This window comes from Rhinolophus sinicus, chromosome 17, assembly GCF_057876585.1.
Source record: "Rhinolophus sinicus isolate RSI-liver-muscle chromosome 17, RSI-T2T, whole genome shotgun sequence".
NCBI lineage: Eukaryota > Metazoa > Chordata > Mammalia > Chiroptera > Rhinolophidae > Rhinolophus > Rhinolophus sinicus.
In genome coordinates, this window is record NC_142517.1 from 13,500,580 (window position 1) to 13,527,546 (window position 26,967).

General features: G+C 36.7%; 1 protein-coding gene across 5 annotated transcripts; it reads right to left on the reverse strand.

Moving 5' to 3' along the window:
- Window positions 1-335: 335 nt before the first annotated feature.
- Window positions 336-25,522, reverse strand: USP16 (ubiquitin specific peptidase 16). 5 transcript variants are annotated; one of them, XM_074326259.2, is made up of 19 exons: window positions 25,385-25,483; window positions 24,426-24,610; window positions 22,397-22,498; window positions 20,503-20,681; window positions 17,273-17,376; window positions 16,405-16,508; window positions 15,267-15,454; window positions 14,383-14,478; window positions 13,646-13,776; window positions 13,252-13,339; window positions 11,934-12,012; window positions 10,420-10,511; window positions 10,009-10,065; window positions 8,931-9,107; window positions 5,164-5,824; window positions 4,014-4,108; window positions 3,292-3,378; window positions 741-897; window positions 336-633 (listed from the first exon to the last, which is right to left on the reverse strand). In XM_074326259.2, exons 3-19 carry the CDS (start codon window positions 22,455-22,457, stop codon window positions 509-511), a joined length of 2,481 nt encoding a protein of 826 aa, XP_074182360.2. In that variant the 5' UTR covers window positions 22,458-22,498; window positions 24,426-24,610; window positions 25,385-25,483; the 3' UTR covers window positions 336-508. The 5 variants fall into 5 exon arrangements, with proteins under 5 accessions (XP_074182360.2, XP_074182370.2, XP_019585441.3 ...); XM_074326269.2 differs by having other exon boundaries at window positions 24,466-24,610; window positions 25,385-25,453; XM_019729882.3 differs by lacking the exon at window positions 24,426-24,610 and having other exon boundaries at window positions 25,385-25,520.
- Between the last annotated feature and the right edge of the window lie 1,445 nt (window positions 25,523-26,967).

Sequence of the window (26,967 nt, forward strand, 5' to 3'; positions counted from 1 at the left end):
TACCTTGAGCCAGTTAAGCAAGTGCTGAGTTAGGCCTACACGCCAGCTCATGCACACAGTACGGCATCAGAAGAATTCCAATATTAATATAGCTATGCTTATAAAATTAACACCCTTATAGTGAATTTTCATTCTCTAGACAGTTTGAAACATTTTTTAAAATGTTACCTAGTAGGGTAAGTCAATACAACTTAGGGTTCTAAGTAATAAAACAAGTTTTGGGGATAAGTCAGTTTATTGATGTGTTATAATCCACCACCCAGACATACTAACCACAGAGGACTTACTTCAGAATCCTTCCCAGAAACTGAAAATAGAAATAACCACTATGACACTACAAAGCCAATGTAAATTTATAGGTATTTTTCCCTTCAATATTTCAATAAACATGATTTCTTCTGGCATTTAATTTTAAGTGAACATGATTTACAGTCAGTCTTTACTTCTTTTTTATTACAGCCGTTATAAAAGCCATGAATGTGTTTCCAGAGGAAACACTATGAAATCGTTACAGTATTCTCTCATAAAACAGGAGGTATGCTTGTGAGTTTAGTACTTTAGTGGTGGGCACAGCTTGCACATGTGTATCGCTGATGTGAAACCACTGCCCTTTGGTTGATTCCATTTCAAAATCTGTCAAGGAAATGTAAAAGTAAGTATACATGGAAAGATAACAAGTTCGTTATTTTTTGGTTTTGCCACATATGTGCTGAATACCGGAATTTTGCATGACATCTTACCGTGTGGAATATCACCGTGGAGAACAAGGTTAGAGAGGTGACTGTTTGCTGTTCTTGCCTTGGCATAGGCAGTGTAGTGCCCTGACCGCATGGTACCACTGTGTTCAACCACTCCATATAAGGAATACAGTATCCTTGTGTTTTCTTCAGCAACATTCTTTAAAAATGAACAGAATTCATAAGTTAGTTCTAGTCCCATTTATACAGATACTGTTGACAAACTAAGTAAAGGGTTTCTAACCTTCACTCTGAGAATGCAGAAATGATTCATGAGTCTGAACTTGACTATTTTCTCCCGACCTTGTCTCAGCCTACTGAGTAGTGGCACACACTATTAGAAAGGTGCCACTGCCATTTCCCGCAAGAACCATAAACCAAGTCCACTTGATATAATCAGTTTCCTGTTCTAGAAACAAATAACAGCTTGCGAGAGTTTTCTCATTTAGCCTCGTCTTACCCCCCACCTCTTAATTCTCTACTATTGCCCTGACCTCATCTCCCACTTCAGGAAAACCTAACCAACTACAAGTTGCCCATTCTCAGGAAGACGAAGTAAACTCCCTTTGATTCAGAGATGACACTCCAATTTGGTGTTCTCATCCCAGCCCTTCTGGCCTCCTCTAGGGTCTTAAATCAATTATTTTGATTTTCTTTGTACCTTCAAATTCTAGATTTCCTCTTGGCCTACAAACATACTTAAGTCTCCCAGACTTAAAAAAAAATCTTCATGGATCCACTACTTTCCTTTTTCAACAAAGCCTCTAACATATCTACATGCTTTATCTCCAATATACTCATTTATTTCTCAATTTTCTCATTTCTTTACTGAAGTTACCAACAAGTCTTGAAAATTTTACCATGACCTCTAGACTGTCTAGTCTTTTTCACTGATACTCTTGATGGCACTTGGCCCTTTCCTTGAAACTTGAACACAGAAATGGCATTTACACTAAAGATGAATTCCTGATTACCTTGTATTCAAAACTAATCCAACCAAAGAATTTTTGCCAGTGAAAGTATCCCTTGCCTATGGTGAGAACACAAAAATAACTAATTCACTACCCACCAGCTCTGAAATAACTTGCTTGGAAAATTTTAAATTTGGGAGAAGGGATTTCCATCATTTCAAATGTAGATAAAGATTTTTAATGTTTATACTGAAATACTTGATATGTGAATATATAATAGTTACAACGTTCCCCTGTAAGCTCTAAATCTGCTCATCCTAACTCCCCAAATTCTTCAACATAGAAATTTGCTGAGATCCTTGGTCCTCTTCTAGCTATGCCTCTTCCACTCAGATGCTCGCCGGAGTTTTCTACCTTAGCCACCTCTTCTTTCCCTCTCCATGCTCTACATGAGATCCTCTCCTCTCAGTTTTAACCATCACCAATGTATTTATTTCCAGATTCTCATCTCCAGCCCTAACCTCTGCCCTGGGCCTCGGGGACATCCAGATGCTTTCTAAACGTAACAGCCACATGAATATCTCAAAAATATCGGAAAGTCAGTGTATCTAAAACTGAACTCATCCTTTCTCCACCTCCCAACATGCTCCTCTTCCTGGATTTCCTACCTCAATTTATGGCACTCCCCTCGGCCCATACACCTAGACACTCAGCCAGGCCCTGGGACTCGTGCTCAACTCCTCTTTCTGTGTCACCCTCAGCATCCACTTAAAGGCCCTGACTTATTTTCCAGAGCCAGTTGATCCTAAGCCTGCTTAATTTTACCTCTTGAAATATTCCTTCAATCTCCCCCTCTCCTGCCCTAGTTTAAGCCCTCATCATCTACTGACTGAGTTAAGTCAATACCCTCCTAAATAGTTTCCCTGCCTCTAGTCATTTCCTCCTAAAAATCCAGCCTCCCTCCATGCTTCAGCAAGTAACCCGTGTAATACATCTGGCCATGACCGCGGCTTTCAACTCTTCAGTGGCTCCCCACTGCATACCTAATAAAGCCCACGTTCCTCACCATGATAATCCTCCAAAACCTCATCCCTCTCCCACATCTCTGGCTTCAACTCCCACCGTTCCCCTGTAAGCTCTAAATCTGCTCATCCTGCCAATCCCTGGCACCCACCACACTGCTGCCTTTGCTCCTGCTGTTCCCTCTGCCTGGAAAACATGTTTACTCTTGATTCATCCCACTAACTAGCTGAGACATGGTCCACTTCGCAGAGCCTCCCCTGAACCACCTACATGCTGGGTTAAGTGCACACCACCCCTGAAATAGACCCATCTTAACACAACTATATGGAGTTGAGATTATCCATTAATACACCTGCTCACCTTTAGTTCTGTACCCTCAGCTCCCAAAGCAATGTCTGCCACAATAATGGGGGTTCAAAAAAATGTTGAACTGAAGTAATAAACCTAATGTTCAAAATGATTCATCTCAGATCTTGAAATTATAAAGGTGCAAAAATCAAAGACCCACTCTATTCAGTAATTCTTACCAACTTCACACTTAATGCGAGTTGCTATTGTAGTATTTGATAAGCTCTGATTTCCCTTTAAAGGATTTTCCCAAAAAGACCACTGTTACTTACCTTACATTTAAGGGTACAAAAAGGAGCCAAATCTAAGATTTCCGGAAATTTTATGTGTTTGTTAATTTTGCGTAGGTTAAAACCAGCCTAAAAAAGAGGGGTAGCAGATTAAGATCTTTTCTTGGAAAAGATGTACACATTCAATAAACTAGTCTCACTCCGATGCCCAAAAGAATACCAATATCCAGCGCTAATTCAATCTTCCTAGGCAACTCTCTCTCCCTGATCACTAATTGATTGCAAGTTGGTTTCTTTTTGCTCAGTGTAGCACGCACGTGCACACACACACACCACCCCCACCCCAACACAATGCATTAACAAAGCTGCTCCTGTGAGAAATTTTTTGTTTTTTTTAAACAAAATTCTTGATGTTTCTGCTTAAAGCCATCCAGAAAAGCCAGATTAGACCAGAGATTTTTAAACCTGAGTAATCACAGAATACTTTTCTGTGAAGCGCACATTCCCAGCCTTACACTCTAACCAGGTGCAGTGAGTTGTTCACAGAGACCCACCCAATTAATCAAGCCCATAACAACCATAGGAGGGAAAACGTTCTGAAGGTACTTTGGGAATTTGGAACTGAACTTGAAAATTGTACTGCTCATAGCAAAAGTCTTCCAGGAGAGATGGAGTCACCAAAACAGTGAAAAGCCAAGGTACCAATGTCTTTTTGTCCAATAAGATACCACACACAAGACAAATTTTAAACAAATAAGGGGTACCTGCTGAAATCTCTTTAAATGAAGAGTGAGAACAGGAGGAGCAAGAGAAATCAGCATCTGCTTTTTGGCATTAGTGTAAACATGTTTCTTTTCACCTAAAGAAAGAAAAAAATTTTAGCAGTGTGAAAATCATTTTAGAACTTTAAAGCATTCAGTTGCTATAAAATCACTTCAAACATCTAAAGCAAGGATCAGTAAACTTTCTGGAAAGGACCAGATAAATATTTTTAGCTTTGTGGACCAAGACCAAATCCAGGATATTTTGTAGGTATTCATATATGAGAAAAACTTCCACATATTTTTACTGATGGAATTCAAAAACTAGTAATATTTGAGTATGACAGAAAAGAATGGAATTACTTTTGGAGAAATAACATTTAATTAATTGGGATTCAAAGTTAGTGTTTTCTACCATAAAATCATTTTCAAGTATTCATCTATAAAAAACACTTTTAGCTCAGAGACCATACAGACAACAGGCCAAATTTAGCCTGTGGACTGCAGTTCGCTGAAACCTGCTCTAAACAGAGTTGCTATGAAATTAACATAATTTGCTTTTTGTACTGACATGGAAAGATATTAAAAGCTAGACTTTAAAAATGGATCACCAATTCTAATAAGAATCATTAGGCATCCATGATCTCTCCCTATCCCACTTACCCAAGCTGGGGTAAAAACAAAAAAGAGGAGGAAATTGTATCTTTGTTCCGTATTTGCGGGAGATTGTAAGACAGCCCTGTCCTGCCGGCACCTTGCACTGGGCATGTCACTTTAGCACACTGAAGAATTAAAGTGTGGCTTTCAGGGAAATGAGGGCCATCGCAAACACTGACCAGAGACTGCGGACACAAAGACATAGCCGCTATCTGTTAGGGTCCTGCTGTGGTAACACGCCAGTGGGATGGTTCACCCAACAGGGACAGGGTTCCGAGAGCAAAGTGTCCCACCTTAGCGGCTGTTGGGATGCGACAGAGTACTAGCCCCTTCAATACAGTTCTGCTTACCCATCCTTCCATTACAATATTTACGGAGAAGAGGGGACTTAAGGATGCCATCCAAAGCAGATCCAATGAAACAGGAACACCCACCTATGTCGTGCAGTGTGTGCCCCTGAACACTAACTGTGCTTTCTGGGAAAGAATCTCAGTACCTTTCAGATTTGCCTTTGGTACATTATACTGTCTCCGTGTGCATACTTCACAGAGCAGTTTGTTTGCATCTCGGAGTTTCTCATTCCGGGTGAATTGATACAAACAATGCTGGATTGAACACTCATCAGTACTGAAAGCCTCCCTGTTTGCAAGAGTGCAGAAAGCAGTTTCTGGATCTTCGTTTACAACCTCATACACCTGGGTCCCAGTATGACTGTCATTCAGAAGCTCTATATTTATATCATCAGGTTGAAGAGCAGCATCCAAGTGAAGGTTTTTCAGACCACTGGAAATGTCCACTTCTCCATTGCTCCCTTCTTTCTGGAAGGCACCATTTAGGTTCCCAGCACATTCACTGGGAGAAGATGACAAAATCTCCCCATCATTATCCACGATGACATGTTTCGTATCTACTCTCTCTGCGGATTTTTGATTGTCAGTTACACTTTCTATCCCTTTTTCTTGGCCATTCAAATCTTTCTGATTAACACAATATTCTTTATTTGTAACTTCCTCTTTTGAGATATGGTCAGATTTAATATCCACTTCTCCCTGAGGTGATATTTCAACATCACATTCATTATCTTCAGGATGGTCAACGGTACAGATATCATTTAAATGAAGAAATTTTCCTTGAATTTTTTGTTGCCTTCGCTGATTCTGTGTAGGAAGTACAAAACACTTTTTAAAAAAATTAGAGTGAGAGGAAGAGAAAGAGCGTCCATGTACCACATCAGGTTATCAATCAAAAATAAATAGTTTAGAATAAATAAATAGTTAATGAGAAAGAGTTCACTCCCAGAATTCTAATCCTAAAAGTTTCTTTAGTCTCAGGGATCAAATAAATTATGAAGAGAAGTTCTTCAATTGCAAGCAGGTATAAACCATTACTCACCTTCAAAAAATTATCACTCATGGACAAATAAAAATGTGCAAAACATGGTCTGTGTTCTAAGAGAAGTGATCTAGTCAGAGGAGTAAAACTGTTCAACCCAAGCAGCCAACTATTAAACCATGTGAGGAATCTGACTATATATACGAAAAAGAAGGGAAAATAAACTGAAAACACAAGGATAAACAAGTACAAGGTTGCTTTCCACAAGACAGAGGAAAACAGTCTGGGAAATGAATGGCCCCAAATTAGGGAGAAAGCAAGGAAGCGACATGTACAGCAGACAGTAAAGGACTTTCTCCCCTAAAATCACTTCTTTGCTATTTTCAGCCTATTCCCAATTTGGGTGGGGGTGGGGTGGATTTCATCAAGATTCCTGTTACTGGAATGGCAAAGACTCAAGGGATTAGCATTTTTGGTTATAACTAAAAGGTCATTCCCGTGAGGAAAATCTGTAATAGCAGAAGACTCAAGGGCAGCATAGAGGACACAGGACATAAACATTGTCTGATGTGCTTCAGTTAAAAATACATGAAAGAAAAAGGGGGAAAGAATATAAGTGAATACTTCAAAGTAAAAGAAACACAAATTGCTCTTAAACACAAACATGCTTAACTTCATTTACAATAAAACTACACTAAGTTAATACTGTCCATCTATCAGACTGGAAGAAATCCAGAAGTTTGATAACACTGATGTCAAGATAAGGAGAAACAACAAGTCTCATAAGTTGCTAGTGGGAACAAGTTGGTAGAACCTTTGTGGAGGGCAATTAGGTAATATTTATCGAAACTACAAAAGCAATCCCTCTTCTCACAATGTACCTTACAGATGACATTTGTACAGTCGTGTGCTGCATAACGACACTTAGGTCAACAATGGTTGCACATGGTGGTGGTCTCATCAAATTATAACAGAACTGAAAAATTCCTGTCACCTAGTGATGCTGTAACCATCATAATGTCATAGTACAAACACTGCAAAAATCAAGGCTGTGGCTGAGACGGCGAACAACTTAACGTGGGTGTGGGTGAGTGTGACCTGGAGGAGCTCCTAGAGCTGGTGCCTGAGGAACCAGCCAATGAGGAGTTGAGGGAACTGGAACAGGAACGCATAGCTGAAGAGGCAAGAGTAAAGATAACTGCGGGTGAGGAAAAAGAACCCCCAAGAAATTCAGCAAAGGGTTTAGCAGAAGCTTTTGCAGACCTCACCAAGTTCCTTAGAAAGTTTGAAAACATGGACCCCAACACAGAAAGGTTTTCATTAACAGAGAGAATGTTCATGGTGCATTATCTGCCCCAAGCAAATCAATGATGGAAAAAAGAAACTAACCAAGCAAACCACCATGGACATGTTTCTGAAAAGAGTGATGCATCCTCAAAAAGGGCCTCAGGAAGGTCCCAGAAGAAGATACTGTCATCATAGGAGGGGACAACTCCCTGTGTCACTGCCCCTGAAGACCTTCCCATGGGACCAGACGTGGAGATGGAGGACAGCGATCCTGATGACCCTGACCCTGTTTAGGCCTGGCTAGGGTGTGTATGTCTTAGTTTTTAACAAAAATGTTTAAAAAGTAAAAAAAAAAAAAAAAGTTTTAAAAGTAGAATAAAAGTTTATAGAATAAGGATATAAAGGAAGAAAAGATTTTTATTACAGCTGTACAATGTGTTTGCATTTTAAGTTAAATGTCATTACAAGAGTCAAAACGCTTAAAAACATTTAAAACTTTATAAAGTAAAACTGTTACAGTATGCTAAGGCTAGTTTATTATTAGAGAAAGCAGACAGATTTTTTAAAAAATAAGTTTAGTGCAGCCTAATGTACAGTGTTTATAAAGTTTACGGTAGAGTACCAAAATGTCCTAGACCTTCGCGTTCACTCACCACTTACTGACTCACCCAGAGCAACTTCTGGTCCTGTAAGCTCCATTCATGGTAAGTGCCCTGCACAGGTGAACCATTTTTTATCTTTTATACTGTATTACTATAACATTTCTATGTTTAGATACACAAATACAACTGCCTACAGTATTCAATACCGTTACGTGCTGTACAGGCTTGTAGCCTAGGAGCAATAGGCTGTACCAGGGAGTCTAGGTGTGAAGTAGGCTATGCCATCCAGGTTTGTAGGAGTGCACTCTACGATGTTCGCACAACAACGAAATAGCTTAATGACCAATTCCTCAGAAAGCACCCCTGTCATTAAGTGACACATGACTGTATAGGGCTATTCACGGCAGCACTGGCCATTATAGCAAAAGAACACAAACAACCTAATAAATCAATAGAGAAATAGTTACGTGAACTTGGTACATCTACAAAATGAAATATTATACAGCTGTTAAAAAATAAATCTTTGTGCCCTGAAATGGAAAGATCTCCAATAATCTAATTAAGTAGAAACAAAGGAAAAACAAGGTCCAGAACAATATATATGATTTTTAAAAGGAGGTAAAAACATGACTACCTAATTTGATCATATTTTTCAAAAGAAACTCCAGAATGAAGCATAAACTGATGAAAGTGGTTATCTGTGTCATAAAAGGACAGGGGTGGAAGGTGACTTTTATTATACACCTTTATATATTTTTACATTTTGAATGTCAATGAGTAAACAACTCAAAAATTGTTAAAAATGAACTAAAACATTATTTTAAGTTGTCACAAATAATGTGGGATTAAAAAAACAAACACAACCTTTTCTTTATACTGAAAAGAAATTTCTCTAGAATACTAAATGAATTAATTCTGTAATTGCTAAATGAAAGTGCTGTATATAAAATAAGAGACATGTTTAGCAATGTCATTCAGACTTTAAACTCAATAGTTCAAAATATAAAATTAGAAAAATATGGTTTTGTTCCAAATGACCCACCTTGGCTTGCTTTTTGGCTTGCTTCTTCGCTTTCTTCTGTAAGTGCTTACTTGTTCCTGAAGGAACATCATTTCTCTCTTTTATGTAACTGTCATTATCTTTTTCTTCTTCGCTGTCTTTATCTTCATCCTCCATTGTCTTTTTCAGATTTTTATCATTTATATTTTTCTTACCACTCTTAAAATATGGAGAGAATATGAGCCAAAAATAAAATTTTACAACTACTATTTAGTGAAGAGATTTCATGTTACCTATTTTTCTACTCCTATTTTACACTAGATTTATTTTTCCACAACGTTTGAAAATATATCCAGAATAAAATCCATCTCAAATACTAAAAAGCAATCTTCACATATGAAAAACCAAGTAAACAAACAAAACAGTAAAAAAGGTAACTTCACATGCAAGTATAATAAAAAGAAATATAACAAATTTTATTATGTGGAGTATTACGCTGTGATTATGCCCATTGCTAAATGTACTTTCTGTTTATAAGTGATTTACATGTCCCAATAGAGGTATTTCTTCTTATTCTTTTTTTTTTTTCTTTGCATGTAAATGATAGTTTTAGAGAAAGAGAAAATAAAGTAAATTTGGTAAGGCTTTAACCGCTAAGTAACAATAATTAAAGGGACCCTTAAAATTCATATTAAGTTGAATAATAATTTATTCAATATTCATAACATGTTCTCTTTTTTCCTGCTATTACTGGATAGGAATCAAATTAATATGGCGTAAGACTGAGAAAGTCTCTATTAACATTTATGAACTTAAGAGTGAAAGGATTTGTGGTTAGTCTTTTTTTTTTTTTTTTTTTTTTTTTTTGTGGTTAGTCTTAATGAAGATAAATAGTAACTTTTAATGAGAAGAAAATACTTTCCTATATGTAAACTAATCAAGTTAATATTTACTTCATCCTTTATTCAAATCTTTAAAATTCTTCTATCTCAAATACATTAAGAAAAATTCTCTATGGATTAGTAATGTATAAACTTGGAAAAGGTGACAAGGCTTCCCCCATAAAATCTAACACAGGAAAAAAAAATTTGCTTAAATAAAAGAAACTCAATTGTCTTACCTGATCATCTAAAACTGGTAGAGATAAATCAAGGAAAGATTCATGAACCAAGGAGACCTTAACCAACCAAAAAAGAAAATGTAAAAGGAAGGAAAAAGATTTACTTTAAACATTAATGTAGTAAGATCATGGGGAAATGGAGAGGGGGAGCTAAGTTTTAAAATAAAGGCTTAAGAAAATAAAATGAAAACTATACAGCACTGAGGACTCTGGGTTAGGAGAAATAAAACAAAATATTAAGCTGAATTCTTCCAGATATAAGGAGTGCTCATAGTTCCAGCAAAGAACTATGCATATTTGGGTAGTTCAAAAAAGATGATCTTATGAAACTAGAGGTTTCTGTTTTTAAAAGAAATCAACTTATAGACTGCACTCTATTTAATGAATAAAATCAGCACTACATCCACTTACAGTTCTGCATTCATCACACATGATTGTACTAGTTAGTTCACCACCAAAGATGCGGTCCACAAAACTTGGTACTGATTTTTTCTTTTCATAATCTATAAGGGGAAAAAGTTTATCAATTACCCTTATATAATTAACTCAATAAGCTAAAACTACTTGCTTACCTATCTAACCCTAAAACTTTTTAATTTTCTATCTCAGACTTGTTTTCCTCTATTCATTCCCATAATTTTATTTTTATGCTATAGTCAGTAGCATATATTCTCCACTTTTGAGCGTAACAAAATATAACACAATCACATCTCAGGAAAATGAAAAAAGTTCTTATTCAAGATCTAGTCAGTGGAAAATAAACTGCGCAAGTCAGTGAGACTTTCTTTTTTTTTTTTTTAAATTTATTTTATTAAATTTATTGGGGTGACAATTGTTAGTAAAATTACATAGATTTCAGGTGCTGTGAGACTTTCTGTGTATCACTATTTCCACTAGTAAAATGAGCAGATCGGGCTAGGATGGAGGATATTTTTGCTCACATCCAGCTCTAACATTATAACATTCGGCAGCAAACTTAGGAAAGAATGCATGTAACTTGCTTTGTGAACTCTGAGGCTGAACTCCATTTAAAATCAAAACAAAAAACAAAACAAAAAAAGTGTTTCAGGATAATGTTTCAGACAAAATTCTCTTTTTATTTTCCTGTGTTCCCAGAAATAACCTTGATAAATTTAGTATAAGGTGACATAATTTTACTACCTGGTCACTCCATTTTCTAAATACATGAAATTTATAAGCCTTATTCAAATGATAGAAGTCTATTTATACAGAAACACATTTTATGACAGACAGTGTGAGCAGGAATGATCTCTCCATTACTGGCCAGGCCCTAAGGGGCACCAAAGAGATAGAGTTACTATGTGTTGATTCTAAATTGTGCTTTATAATACAGTAGCCACTAGTCACTTGTGGTCACTTAAATTTAAATTAATAAAAATTAAATAAAAAGTTAGCTCCTCAGTCGCATCAATCACATTTCAAGGGCTCGATAGCCAACGGGTGACTAATAGCTACTGTATGTATCAGACAGAGTCCGTATAGAAGAGTTCCATCATCACAGAAAGTTCTACTGGCCAGATCTATACTTTTTTTTTTTAAATGTCACACAATAATAAGAAAGAAGTGGGCTCGTGATAATAAACCAGCCACTGATAACTCAAGAAAGTATAATTCACCTATCACCACTATTGAGAAGTCTAATGAAAAAAATAAAATTGTGGTGTCATCATAGCTCTATCTTTACAAATTTTACTGTAATATTGCATAACAAGAATATACCAAAAGTCAAATTTTTCCTAAAATATTCCCCGTTGGAATATTGAATAATTTTTTTTTAAATCATTGGTGATAAGGAGAAACTGTACGTTAATAATTAAGGTTTCAAAATACATGTGCCAGTAACTTTCTCCTAAAGTATAAAGGAATTCAATTATAGTGGTTTAATTAAAAAAGTCAGACATTACCTTTAACTTTATTTTTTAGTTCTTCATCCAATTTTTCAGTAGAATTACCAAATGCTTTAAGAATTCCTTTACTCACTCTCTAAAAGTAATAAAATGGATATATGTATAACTATTAAACTTAAAATTTTATAGTTATTTTCCTTAGAAAATATGTACTCAAGTCAAGAAAGTGATCAAGAATTAGCTCTGCAAACTTACTGAATAAAACTTAATAATTCAAAAATCGCATTTTAAAAAATTAATTCAAGGAGCAAAAAATAATTATAAAACAATCACTAAATTGTGAATAAAAGCACTGTCTTATCACTTCAAGATTTTAACCTATTCAAACCAATGCTTTACAAAACATGCTTATCTCCTTTGGAAAGATCACTGAAATATCATGTCCAAGAAGCAGAATAGTTAAATGAGAGCTGTAGGGACAGACTCCAGCACTTAAAGCCCAGCGCCATCATTAGTGGGTGACCTTGAACTAGTTGCTAAACTTTTCTACATCCTAGCTTCAGAATTTATGGAGGGAGAAAAAGATAATATCATCTACCTTATAGAACGGTTGTCCTATCTTTGAGGACTGAGTAAGGTAATTCATATAAAATACTAAGAACAGTGGTTGACATTAAATAGGAGAAAAATAAGTATTAGTTATCACTGTATTATTACTATTAATTATATTCATATCCCCAAATATATTACTTTATATCCTGGCAATTAATAAACATTTAAAAATACAACAAATGTTCCGACTCTTACAAAATGAATATACAGTAAGTCCTCACTTAATGTTGTCAATAGGTCCTGTGACTTTAAGCAAAATAACGTATAAAGAAACCAATTTTGCTGTAGGCTAATTGATATAAACAAGAGTTAAGTTCCTAAGGCAGCTCACCAATGTTATAATGAAACAACATTAAATGAAACGACGTTATTCATTATTCGAGGACTTGCTGTACTTCCTAGATTCAAATAGCTGTTCTAAATCACCTCAGAGTAAGAGTAAAGGGGCGTTACAACTGGGACCTGTTCTGGGAGAGGCATTTCCCAGTACTGGGTGGCCCTCCTGGTAGAAGCCTATACAACAGAATCCTTAGACAATGATGCTGGAAATATGAAACAACAGGAAAAGGAGAATCGTTTCTAATTCTTTTCATTCATTCCAATGATTAAAACATACTGGTTGAAAAAGCTGGTGTAGAAAAGAATCTTAAATACAACAGCCTCAATAACTAGTTTTCATTACTTTAATAACGCTTAATAAATCAAATGGAAGACAAGCTACTGAAGATGGAATTATAAAATACACTGGTCAAAATATGCTAACTTGGTGTTCTTCTGCTCTCATCCCATCCAATAAATAACGAAGCAGCTCCTGGCTGTCTTGCTGCTGATAGCCTTTAAACCGTACTGCTCTACAGAAAAAAAAGAAAGGAAAAAACAAAAGCAGTGATGAGTCGACTAAAATATGAAACTATTTTTACAAAATCTTAGGATCACATCCCAAACCTTGGAGTGTCCTAGTTTCTCAGAATTTCTGGTCAGTCCAACAACGCCCTTGGCAGATTTCATTTTCACATAAAGTGTGGTTTTTTAATCCAAATGAAATAAACAATGCTTTAGTATATGTCCTGGGTCGACTCTAATGCTATTAATTTTTTTCACATAATTTCTCGGCATCTTACGGATGCACTGAAAGCACAATCAAAGTGGATACTCACTTTTTACAGACCTGAGAAAAGAGTTCTCTAGGTGTCACGACTCCCTTTTTGGTCTCTTGCATCTCATTAAGAAACTGGCTCATGGCTAAAGTAAGAGGGCCTGGAGGCTCGAGGTTTATTTCTAAGGGTTCCTGAATATGGGAATTGAAAAAAAAAGAAATCTTCTTCAGTCCAATTTTGGAATCGTTTATTTCAGCAAAATATAACTAGTCGATCTATACTGCCAATGTTCCTAACAGAGCTGTCCATTTAAAAGTTCAAAATGCACGTCAAAAGATGTTAAGTTTCTGGTCATGAACTGTTTTATGAAGACTTCAGTTCTACTGTTTTAAATTTGGATTATTAGGAACTTACTATCTAAAAAGTAAAAGAGCCAAAGCAAAATGTTATTAACAAAAATGGATAAAATTAATTTGGCTACCCAGCATCTAAGTCTCCTGAAAAGATGCTAAAAATAATAATGCACGTCCAGGGCATCACAAATATCAACAATATTCAGAAGAAAGAAGCTACTAGAGCACAGCAGAACATGGCATACACATAGCAAATAAATTTAAAGACGCTTTCTAATTTCTACTGGTCTGAAAATCTTTAACTGGGTAGCCTAAAACAAACAAAAAAGATGAAAATGAGCATCAATGCTTTAAAATAATTTAAAATGTCGAGAGAGGAAAATGAATATTTTCCTTAATATTCAGAGAGGAAAATTACAGATTATAAAGTTTTAAAGTACATACTGTTAGTGCCAAATCAGGTGGTTCGATTTTTACAATTGTTCCAGACATTTTTACTTCTTTTAGTAGTTCTCTAAGCACTGGTGTCTGTGACAAATTCTGGAAGATAGGATGGAAAAGAAAAGGAAAATTATATCAGTTAATATATAGGTAAATCAGTTCATTCAGATATTTTTCAAGTGTCTAGTCTACCAAAACAGAAAATCACTATCAACACTGCAATCTTTATTGTATGTATCTTGGGAAAGAAAAAGTAATGGCATGCTGTGGCCCCCACTTTATTTGGTCATAAATATTTCAGTTCTGAGCTTATTCATCACTCAGAAGGGCATTCTCTCACCACCCCACATGAAGTAGCTACCCTACCACCACTACCATGGTTCTTGCACCACCACTTACCACCACCTGTAACTAGGTACATAATTGTTTCTTCAAGAGCTTCTCCTGTGCTTCCCCCACCCCAGAGCACATTCTATGAGAGCAGGGGTCGTTTTGTTTTGAACCCCACTATACCCTAGTGTATAGCACAGTGTTTTACTGGCATGCAATGTAAACATTTCCTTAAGTTTTCTTTGAAAACACAGAAATAAATTACTTACAGGGAAAAAAACTCAATACTGTAAGTAACAAATATGCAAAAACATCCTATAATATTAGGAAAACACTAAATTATTTTTTAACTTTTTATTTATTTTAAGTGTATTTTTCTAAGCCCCATCGGCTCCAAGTAGTTGTTTCAATCTAGTTGTGGAGGGCGCAGCTCACAGTGGCCCATGTGGGGATCGAACCGGCAACCTTGGTGTTAAGAGCACCGCGCTTTAACCAGCTGAGCTAAACGGCTGCCCAACACTAGACTTTTTAAAGGGTGAAAAAATTAACACTGGCACCTGCATAACTGCATTGAAGAAACATGTATTTCCCAAATTACTGAGTCCTTTCACAGTTATTTGGGAAGTAGAATTCGCAGGAGCATTTTCTTTAGCCATGTTTTCCTTTTTCTCTCTCTCTTGTTCATTTTTACTCTCCTTTTCTAATTTTTTATTTTCAAGTTCAATGTTGCCATTATCTTTTGCTGCTTTAGGGGGAAAAAAAGGAAGGAGAAAAGATTTAGCAAAACATGTAATACAGCCATGCCAAATGCAAAGTTATTCTTGGGACAAAGTACTAGAATTTGTGAATTTTACCTAATATTATTTGCCACCTGTTTGATTTTTAAATGTTTTCCAATAAATATAAGTAAATTACCATCAAGAGAGAATAGCTAATAAATGAAAAATATTCAGAACTGATGTAAGCATTCATTTGACAAATGAAACCAAGCAGGATATGCTTTAGTATAAACCCCTGTTTTATGCATAAGTTTTTGTTTTTTTGTGTGGTTTTTTTTTTTACAAATGAGCATACCTTACCTTGTGAAATTGGAATATAAAGCAAGCAAGGAAAGAATATGGACATGAAAAAATTTTTAATGAATTCTGTGGGTCAAAAACAAATCCTGAGGTTAAGAACAAACAATTCTGGCTCTGCCAAAGATACTTCTATAACCAGGATAGTCTAAGCAAGCTTAATGCTCATGAGGCGTGCTGACCCAATTAATTTAATTATGCATGAAACATACCTGAGAAGTATCCGGCCTTTTGAAGGAGTTACAAGTACTTTACTTTTATATGATCCAAATAAAAGCAAGAAAAGTAAATTAAGTAAAAAAAGTCCATCTTAAGCCCCTGTGCCAGGGTATGGGAACAGGACGTTATTGCCTTGCCTATTACTTATTCCAGACTCTTCATCACATCTGATTAGATAATTTCTCAGATACCCTTCTAATTCTAACACCTTAGAATTATCTATATTCTCTCTGTTCTACATTCTTAACCAAAAAAATAGTTTCATAGTTTGAAACCAATCATAATTAATGTTATTCAGCTACATGTAATGCTAGGCAGTACAGTAAATTAATGTAAATATCAGCAGATATATATAAATCAACATTACAGTAGATATTAGGAAATAACTGGTATTTCTTACCTGCTTTTGGAGTTGCAATGCCAGCTTGTTTTCTGACATAATCAACCACCTGACCCAGTCTGTTTGAGCTACAATACTGGACCTCATCATCACATAGGTAACACCTGTGTCCCAAAAGACCACAGAGGAGAAAAGTGACAAAGTGACAACCAAAAAAGGGGACAAATTATTATTCCTGGAACCCAAAGTGTGTAACCATTACATTATTCTACCAGAGAAACTGAAAATAAAACTATTTTCCATATTAACTCTGGTTTACTGTTAATAAGATTAGCCCAAATTATGGCTACATTTAAATACTGTGAAAAGATCCCAAACATTTTACTGAAATGGCTATTTATAACATTAAAGTGAAAAGTTTTTTCTATACAAAACACAGACCCTGCATCATAAAAATTAACAAATTTTATAACTGACCGATGATGTTCAGTGAACACTTCTCTGTAAGTGGTTTTTAAAGATGTGAAAATTTGTGCTGAATGGTGTTAAAATGTAAGAAATACACATACCAGCCTGACATTTATTTATAAGCAAATTCATTGCCAAAATTTTCCTATATTCTCAGTTTTTCTGGAATTTGTTCTCAGTGTCCCAACTTTTAAACTAAAAACCTACCATATGCTTTATAGTATCACAAGCAAGAAAAAAGGGTGAAGATTCCTAAGTTTTCTACATGACACAATGGTTGTGTTTGTACAATACTAAGCAAAAGCTTTTTATAACACCACATTCTCTAGCCTTCTGATAGTGATGGGATTTAAACAAACACAAAAATTTAAACTTTCTTGCTCCTTAAACATTTCAAATACCTCCACTCTCCAATATTTCAAATAATTTTCAGTCAATGGGCACAGGAGTTGAAACTCACCATACGCTCCACGTATCCAAACTAAGAACCAGACAGTGAGGTTCAGATCTTGGTGTCAAATAGTGCTTCAGAGCGTGCTGCTCCTGCGAAGTTCTGCCGCAGCCCTAGAGAATCACAACCATCAATCTCAAAGCCACACAAATTCACCCAAAGAGGAAAGAACTCATAATCTATAATAAACAAGAAAGTGGCTCAAGAAATTCTGCCATTCTCACAATTTTGAAAATAAAATGTTCGACTCTAAAGAGAGTCTAGATTTTTGTTAAAACTTAAATATGAATAGGCAACTGAAGCCACCTGAGGAAGGTCCTTAGAGAACCATGCACGCAAAGTGCTCTTCGTCTCCCACCTGTCCTTTCCAGTCCGTTAAACCATGCTAATTCAGACTCGCTAGGTCCAGTTTGGACTCTTTAGCAGCTTCCTATATATTTTCCTAACTTCAACCTCGTTCTTCACATGCATATTTTTTCAGTTTACTGTTCCTAAAACAAAGCACTGTTCATATACTCAATTCAAAAATTATAAATTGCTCTTAAACTCCTAATCAACAACCCTGATACCCTCTGACCCCAATCTACCTTTACAGGGTTAGCTCCCGTAATTCACATATTCACAGACCATCTACCAGCTAAACACACTCAGCACCTTCCCAATAGTTTTGTCCCCGTTATGCCACTTGTGTTGGGATCCTTTACCGTTCCTGCCACTGATGGACTCCCACCCAGTCTTCAGGATATTGCTCAAAGGCTATCTCCTCTCAGAAGAACTACGCTTATCCTCCTAGATGACAAAACACATTCTTCCTATAAACACACTCCTATCAAACATGATGTAAATTCCTGGTGGCATTCCTTATTTTCTTCCTTAAAGTTGTTATCGTTTACATCATTTCTCCCTTGGACTATAAATCCTGAAGGCACAAAAACCAAATTAATCTATTATCAAAATAATCTAGCAAATGGATGGAGGTCGGTAAGGATTAATTGAACAAGTAAATGAGAGATTTTTTACCTACAAGATGTATAGGCTTATTCATAAAAGAACATGACCAGATTTCCTGCCTCTAGCTAATTAAATCACTGCTAAGAAATACATCTTCACTGTGTATCTATCTGAACCAGGCCACCAACTACCTTAGACTATAGTACATTAAGTGGTCTTGTTTCTATTGTAGCTAAAAATATACTTTGGAGGGAAAATATTTATCAATGTCTCCTAATTCCTTAACTATGCTATCAAATACTACTCATTTAATTTATCCCATTCAACATTTGATTCTAAAATTAAGGAATTAAATTTGATATTAATTTTGAAAACTATGACGCCATCTGAGACCATTTGAAACAGAATGAGATGAGCTGTCTTAAGACAGCCGTTGAGGTTAACTTGCTAACAGTGCAAAAAATAACTATAGTGGAATAAAAGTTAACAGTTAATATTGATTGATTCTAGGAATTAAGTAGGTAGCAAAATAAATAAAATTTATAATAGGAAATGTATTCTGGAAAATTTGAAACAGCAAAATAAATTCATGCTCCCCAGGTGTATTAAAGAGGTTCAACGGAAACCTTTTAAATACAAATAAATATGTTCTTTGCTAACATATAAATTTAACTGCCTGACCATCATCTCACTATTCACCTATCAGAATGGCTGAAATAAACAACTGTGACAAAACTAAATGCTGGCAAGGATGCATAGAAAGTGGATCACTCATACACTGCTAGTCAGAATATACAATAGTACAGCCATTTTAGAAAACAGTTTGATAGTTTCTTAAAAAACTAAACATTTAATTATCATATGACCCAGCAATTGTGCACTTGGACATTTTCCCCAGAGAAATTAAATTTGAAATTAAAAAACTTGAGAACAGATGTTCATAGCAGCTTTATTCACAATTGCCAAAAAATGGATCAGCCCTGATATCCTGCAAAAGGTAAATAAATAGTGGTACATCTATATCATGGAATACTACTCAAAAATAAAAAAAAAGAAACTATTGATACACACAATTTGGATGAATCTTTGGTGATTATGCTAAGTGAAAAAAAGCCAATCCCAAAAGGCTGTATATTGTACGGTTCTATTTATATAACATGTTTTAAATAACAGAATTTTAGAACTAGAGAACAGAGTTGTGGTTGCCAGGGGCTGGGGGATGGCAGTGGGGAAGTGGGTATGATCAGAAAAGGGGAACATGAGAGATTCATGTCATGTTGGAATTCTTCAGTATCTCAACTATGGTGAATACAGAGTTGACAAAATTGTATGGAACTTAATACACACATATACACATGCACACACACACACAACACACATGCACACACAATCGAAGAAAAGTAAAACTTGCGAGGTCAGATGAAGATTGATAGATTGTATCAATGTTAATATACTGGCTGTGATACACTGTAGTTTAATAAAATATTACCACTGGTAAATTGGTAAAAGTGGGCAAAGTGTACAGAGACATCTCTGTATTATTTTTTATACTGCATATAAATCTATAATTACCTCAATAAAATTTCAATTTAAAAGAAAATGAAAAAAAAAAATGGCTCTGCCTCATCTTCAAGCTTCATGACAGGACTGGCTCATAGCCCAGTTTCCTAACATATAAACCTGACTTGCCACCACTAGGGTGACAAAGAGGTCCTGACCTTTAGTACCATGGCATACTTGTGAGCTGCTCTGCCACCCAGATACCTCCCACCCCTAAGTCCAAGGCATTTCTTCCCGCAGCTGCCAAGAATGTGGCCTCCTGACAGCTCACAGCTCAGTCTGTCCATCCCCAGGAATTAAGGTCAGTGGAAGGGAGCTGCCTTGGCCAAGGTCAGTGGCCTACCCCACTCCCCACGGGCAGCCCAGATCCAGTGATGGGTCTACGCACAAGTACAAAGGCCTACCCCCCTTGCCTCAATGCAGGACATCCCTGAAGGACAGAGTTCATTGTGGCATCAGCTGAGGCCCTGTAGTCCTGCCTCTTTGTTCAGCTTCTCTCTCTGCCTAGTCCTACTTCCCTCCCAGTTTTCCTGGTAAAAATGCAGTGAGAACACACCCCTGTAAACCACCTAAATCTCACAAACCTCAGTCTCAGAATCTGTTCCCCAGGAAACATGACCTATGCCAGCTGGCATCCTACTTACCCATAATCATACTGTACTTAGGTAATGCTTCTAAAGAAGTTCAGAGTTTTATAAAATCCCATGTAGGTCAAAATCTAAGCATACCTGATGGCCACATTTAAGACATAGCCAAACTGAAGGGTTTTCTTCCGTTTCGTCTTCAGCTTTATCTTTTACTTTATTGTCCGTCTTACAATCTTGGCAAATATTCCATTCCACATTCACTAAAGCCTTTTTCAAATTACTTTGTTCCAATCCTTTTCTAAGGTGTCTGCACATAGGTTCTATTAAAACAATAAACGAGTACAGAGGTAAATAAAATATGGCTTTCTTCAGATAATCTTAAAACTTGCTCTTCATTTGAACTTCAAGAATGAATTTATACACAAATTGTTAATCTGAAAACTTAAAATTTTTGCTTCATACTTGAATATAATAAGATGAGGTGAGAAAGATTTTATACAAAATCGAAATTTTGCTTTGTTTTGACATCCTAGACATCACCACCACCACCCCAAATTCACTTCCACTCTTTCTTTTAATTAAGGTCTTTCATCATATTTATTATTCTCTTTATTTTAAAAGGTTTGTAGAGAAAGTCTTTTGTTTAGTCAGCAATACGACTACCGAAGGCCTGGGACTGTGGGAGATGCCAAGGAAATTAAAAATGACCAAGCTACAGAGCTCTTCTCTTAGAGTAGCTCACATTCTGGCAGGAGAGGCAGATAAATAAATAATTGCATATGAATCTCCAAAACATCTTATAGCAGTACAAGAGAAGGCAAAGGTCAATGGAACTTTCACAACTATAGATAGTACAGTCAACAAAAGTTGAACGTCTGTACAGTCTTATAAGATATTAACAGTAATAAAAATTACTGGTAGAAGAACTTACCATGAGCCTGAGAGTGTGCTAAATGATTTACATACATTATCTCACTTCATCCTCACAACCATCCTAGAAGAAAGTCACTGCATGACATCCTCCATGACAGATGAGAAAACTAAGTTTTAGTGCCCAAGGTCACAAAACCACTAAGTGGCTAAGCCAGAATTTGGACTCAAGTCTTTTTCACTTCAAAGCTCACAGTTTAAAGTGTTTTTTACTCAAGGAGCAAAAACAATCTGAAAAGGACATATCCCAGGAACAAAGGCATGTAGGTATAAAATGTAAAAATGCAGGCTATCTCCTCAGAATGGCAGTCACGCATGTGTAAAAACAAACAGCTGGACCTGAGACTGAAAAGGCTTTTGGGACCAGATCGGTAAAGTGCTTTGTAAGCCACTGTAAAGGGCTTCAGTTGTTTCCGGAACCCTGGATGTTAAGAAACTAGTCAAGGGGCATAATTAGCTTTATGTCCAATGAACTTGCACCAAGAGAATGTAAATGCAAATAAGATCATGTAAAAAACTACTAAATCCCAGTAAGTGGTCAAAGAAACACAAACTAAAAAAGAAGATACTCCTTTTCAACTAGAAATCAGCAAAGATTTTTACAAATGATATTATAATTAGTATTAAAAAAGTTCAAGGAACTAGGCCCTTTATTATGCTGCTAGGGGGCCTGCAAGTTAGTAAAACATTTCTGGAAGGCAATTTGGCAATAGAACCAAAAGAGCCTTGAAAATATTTATATTATTTAATAATTCTAATTCTAGGATCTATACTAAGAAGATAAGCGGATACGCGCAGAGATTTAGCTGTAAAAATGTTTACTATCGCTCCATTCATTAACACTGAAAAATTAAAGGTTACCTATATTTATAACAATAGATTTATTACCTAAATAAATCATGAAATACGCACCCATGGTCTTTTATATCAATGGAATAATCATGCCATTAAAATGCTGAAGACTATTAAATGACAGATATAAACAATAAATTGAAATGCAAATTACAGAACAATAATATACACTTTGATCCCAGTTTCACATATTAAATATATGTCCACTTGGGTATATAAACATTGCTTTAAAGGTTCAATTGGGGAAATATACCTAAAGATTCAGAAGAATCATCAATTGGAACAGTTTTTCCCTTTGTCCGTTTCTTTCCCATGTTGGCACTTTATGGATTACTTACTGACACAAAATAACAATCTAGAAAACAAGATAAAGTTAGCTTGACAAAAAAAAAAAAAAAAAGTTTGTTTTATATTTCTCTAAGGAATATAACTCAGCCACATATATTTTGCATGCCTATCATACTTTGTAATTTATAAAGGCCATTCACATACATCATCTGGTTTTCAAGAAAAACTCTGAAGTAGATAGAATAGATAGTATTACTCCTGTGATTCATAGCTCAGGAAACTGATTCTTAGTAAGATTAATAGGTTTTCAATAAATGTAAAGGTCAGGTGAGAACCTAGGTATTCTTATACAGATCTTGAAAAGTCTCAGCACTTTACACTATTTGGAATTCAACTCACTACATAAATGAATGGAATGCTGGTGGCATGTTTAAACCTCAGCTGACTTCCTTTCCCTCTAAACTACCTTTCTTAGTTCTGTGGTCTATGCAAATGAAATTGATAATTTCTCTAAGAAAAATTTAAAATTCTGAAAACAAACTCCTAACAGGAGTTAGAAAATTTTTCAAAATAATTTCAAGGCCAAATACAAAAAGTGATACGCTGTTCTGCATTTTCCACACCACAATTCCCTATGGATATTGACCGAGAAATGACTATAACTGCATTCTCAACTATTTATATTACATTACTGCCAAAATCAGTTGGAATACTATGACAAATCTAGCTGCACATCAACTCTTCACCTCTTTAGTCAACAATTCAAAACCAGCAAATGTGAATAGTGCTGAAAGTACATACAGGTCTACCTAACTTTAAATAATAGCAATAATTTTGAAAAATTGTATTTAACATACATTACAGTAACTTAGTGTCAAAACCACTTAAATTTCTACAATGTTATCTGATCTGGGATGCTTATTAAAATTCTTATTACATAAGTGGAAAGACTTGGAACATATGTTTTGAAACACTTAGCGATTAATTCTGAAACTTAGCTGTCATCCTGCTCTGTCTTAGTCTTAGGAGTATTCCTCTTTTAGCTCCTAATGGGGTAGTGTAACTAAAGGTAATTCAAAAAGGTTTGCATGAAAAATAAGTGCCACATCAAGTAACTGCTAACCATTACAAAGATAATCTAAAATGTAACAAGTTTCCATGTTTACAAAGTAAATGAATAAACAACAAAAGAATACAAAGTATATAGGTACATATAAAACGAGGTATATTTTATATGCTTTTTCTCTTCCCAAGGACAAAACATTTAATTTAATTTATCTTACCCAGAATTGTAGATCTTAGGGGAAAAACAGCACCCACATTCTTCCTTCCAATCAAACTCCCTTTAATCTGTGCTGCGTTTTAATACCAGATATACCTTCCAATAATGCCATTTCCATCACTTCACTCTCTTGATTGAAAGTATTTAACAGTTTTCCAGTCCACACTCCTCAGCCTTGTGCTCATGGTCCTTTATAAATTGTCCCCTATGCTCTGGCAATTCTGACTCTCACTACTTCTCAAAAAGAACCACTAAAGTTTTATATGATGCTTTTCACCTCCAAAGCCCTTTCATAAACATTCTCTCATTTGCTTTTCACAACAACCCTTTAAATAGAGCATTTCACTAAAGGAGGAAACTCAAAAGCAAAATGATGAAAGATCACTGGAGTCAGAGACAGAACTAAAACGGGGGTATTGTCCCCTCCCCCCCCCCCAAAATCACCACTCTTTCCATGCCTATCAAGTCGGTCTCTTGGGTATTCCCCACTCTCAACCACCTCGGCCCCACCTCTATGCCTCTGATCTCTAGCTGGGACATTTTAAATCTGGACATGTATTATTTATTTCTCTATCTGGAATCTAAAGTTCTGGGAGAAAGAAATGGTTTTAGGCATTACTTCTGATTTGGCTACAACACCTAACATAGTGTTAGTACCTAGTAGGTCCTCAAGAAATAATTCTTGCATGGAAATAGGAAAAAAGAATAGTACCTGATGCAAAAGGATGATTACAAGGTGCAAAGGTATGTACATAAGAACGAAGCAACCACGTTCCCGTGAGAAAGAAAAGGGGAAAGGATGAAGTCTGCAGCAGTGAAGACAGCACTAGCGAATCTGGTTTGAGGACTGCAGTAGCCCAGACTCCAAAGGTAAACTTGAAAGACGAATTGTAACTGCTGCAGGCAGAGGACAGACAGTAGGGGAGTCATTTTAATGCTGTGGATAGAGTTCCAATAAATTTTTGACAAGTATGAAGGACGTCTAATGAGTCATGAGAAGAGAGTACTGTGGGTACCATCAGCTATAAAACATCAATGAACCATATTAAGTTTTTCAGGCGATTCTTCAGATGAAAATTAGCTTTAGCCAAATTACTCTTTGCAGGACTCCATACAAAATTCCAACCAAAGCTGGTCTTGCCGGTTCTCATATTAACCCAGTTCCCTACCATCTATGCCCTCCCAGTCTTCCCATGCCTGCTCGGTTCCATTAAAAATGGAAGCGTTTGGAAAACTTTGTCAGCAGGTCTTAAACAGGGCTTTCAGGTTTTGTGCAGATGTATCCTAACCCAGGGTCATTGAATCGGCTAGGTCCTGCTTTTCCTACGACCCACCACTGGGCCGCGGCAGCACACCCAGCGGTAACCCGTAGGGTGCCCCAGTCGCGCGGCGCCCGCCACACCGCCCCTTCCAGTTCAACTGCTCCGCACCCCTGGGAGAACCTCGGGGTCCACCAGGTCGAGAAAGGCGCCACCACCGACAACTCATTGGCCAGCTCCTGGAACTGACAGGACATAAAGCCAATGAGAACGCGGTACCGGGCCGAGGGGTAACGTGCTTAAGGAAGAGGGGCCTTAGATAAGAGAATGCGTTCAGGACAGAAAATTCGGGCTCTCTGAGCACAGGAAGTCATGCGAGCTGTGACTGCGACTCATTGAGATCAGAACTCACCCACGGCGACAGCGCCCATAACTGCATCCCCTAATAGGCCTTTGGGCTGGGCAGCCAGCACTGTCTTCCTCCTGGTGACGAATAAAAAGCGACAGAGCCAAAGCCACAGCGACCACTAGAAAGCAACAACTTCCGGTGCGGGGCATTATGGGAAGTGGCTTTGGCCACAGGGTCTAGAGGCGCTGACGCCAGTTAATCGGCGCCTGCGCGCGGCTGGCCCCGGAAGCGCAGACGCAGCGGCGCACAGGACTGTGGCTGCCATGAGTTCTCCTTAGTGGGATGTACATGCTTCTAAATGCTTCCAACTGTGGGTACCTGGTGGTAGTCAGAGGTTTGGGGTCTCGTGGGGGTTACATTACTCACATTACATCTGAAGTCTGGCTAAGAGGGAAACAGTTAAATTTCATGCAGTTCCCCTAATTCTATCCAATCGACTTCTAAAATTGAGTATGTAAATTGTCTTGGGCTGACCTTGCCGATACAGGGTAAGATGTTCAAACATTTACTGTTTCTTCGTCCAGAATGTGTTTGTGCCAAACCCTCTATGAAGTGAATTAAACATAGGCCTCACTGCCCCGGAGTTTAGTCTTAGACAGAAAACACAATAATCGCTAGGGAGAAAAAGGTGCAGGTGCCAACAGAAAAATAGGCAAGTGATATAAACAAGATAATTCACAATAAAAGAGCAATTGGTCATAAAAGATAGGAAGAAATGTTCATCCTTATTAGTAATCGGATAAAAGTAGGTTAACAACGTTGCCTCCTAACCTGTTGAATTGGTCAGAGTAACGATGGCTAAATTTGGGGGGAAACTGGTTCTCCTGCCCTTTTTGCTGATATTATTCTTTTAAGCTGTCTTCACTCAGCGCACAGGCGTTTTTTGTTTGTTTCTATTCTAGAACACAGCCGTATCTGTTGTACCACCTGCTTCCTCTGCCTGGAACGCTGTTCCCTTTAATCTTCTCTCTTTTGTATCTTCTTGTAATAATGTTCACACCTTGAAAGTCACTTTCTGGTTTGAAATTGGCTGGGCAACCTAAATAACAGCTACCCAATCACTCACCTCATTTTGCTTCTCTGCCTAACAATTACCACGATCTGGTCATTTTCTTTCATATTTACCTATATATTTATTTATCTCCTGTCCCCACCTCCTACATACACAGAAACATGCAAATGTAAGCTCCTTGAGAGATGGGATATCTTTGTCTTGTTCATTGCTGTATCTCTGGTATTGAGAAGTGTCTGGAACATAGTAAGTGCTTAGGGAATACTTACTGAAGAAACAGTCATTGGAAATGAAATGCTGCACAAGAGTGTTCATAGCAGCCTTACTCAAAATAGCCAAAAAACTGGAAATAGCCACATTTTCATCAAAAGAATGGAAAAATTGGTCTCGTCACACAATGGAATACTACTAAGCAATAAAAAGTACAAGAACTTGGATGAATCTCTAAAATGTTCTGAAAGAAGTCTTAAGCAAAAATACTGTATAAGTCCATTCATACGAAATTCTGGAGCAGGCAAATCTAATTACTTTGGGAGAAAAATCAGAACAGTGGTTGCTTCTTGGGAGTTGGGTA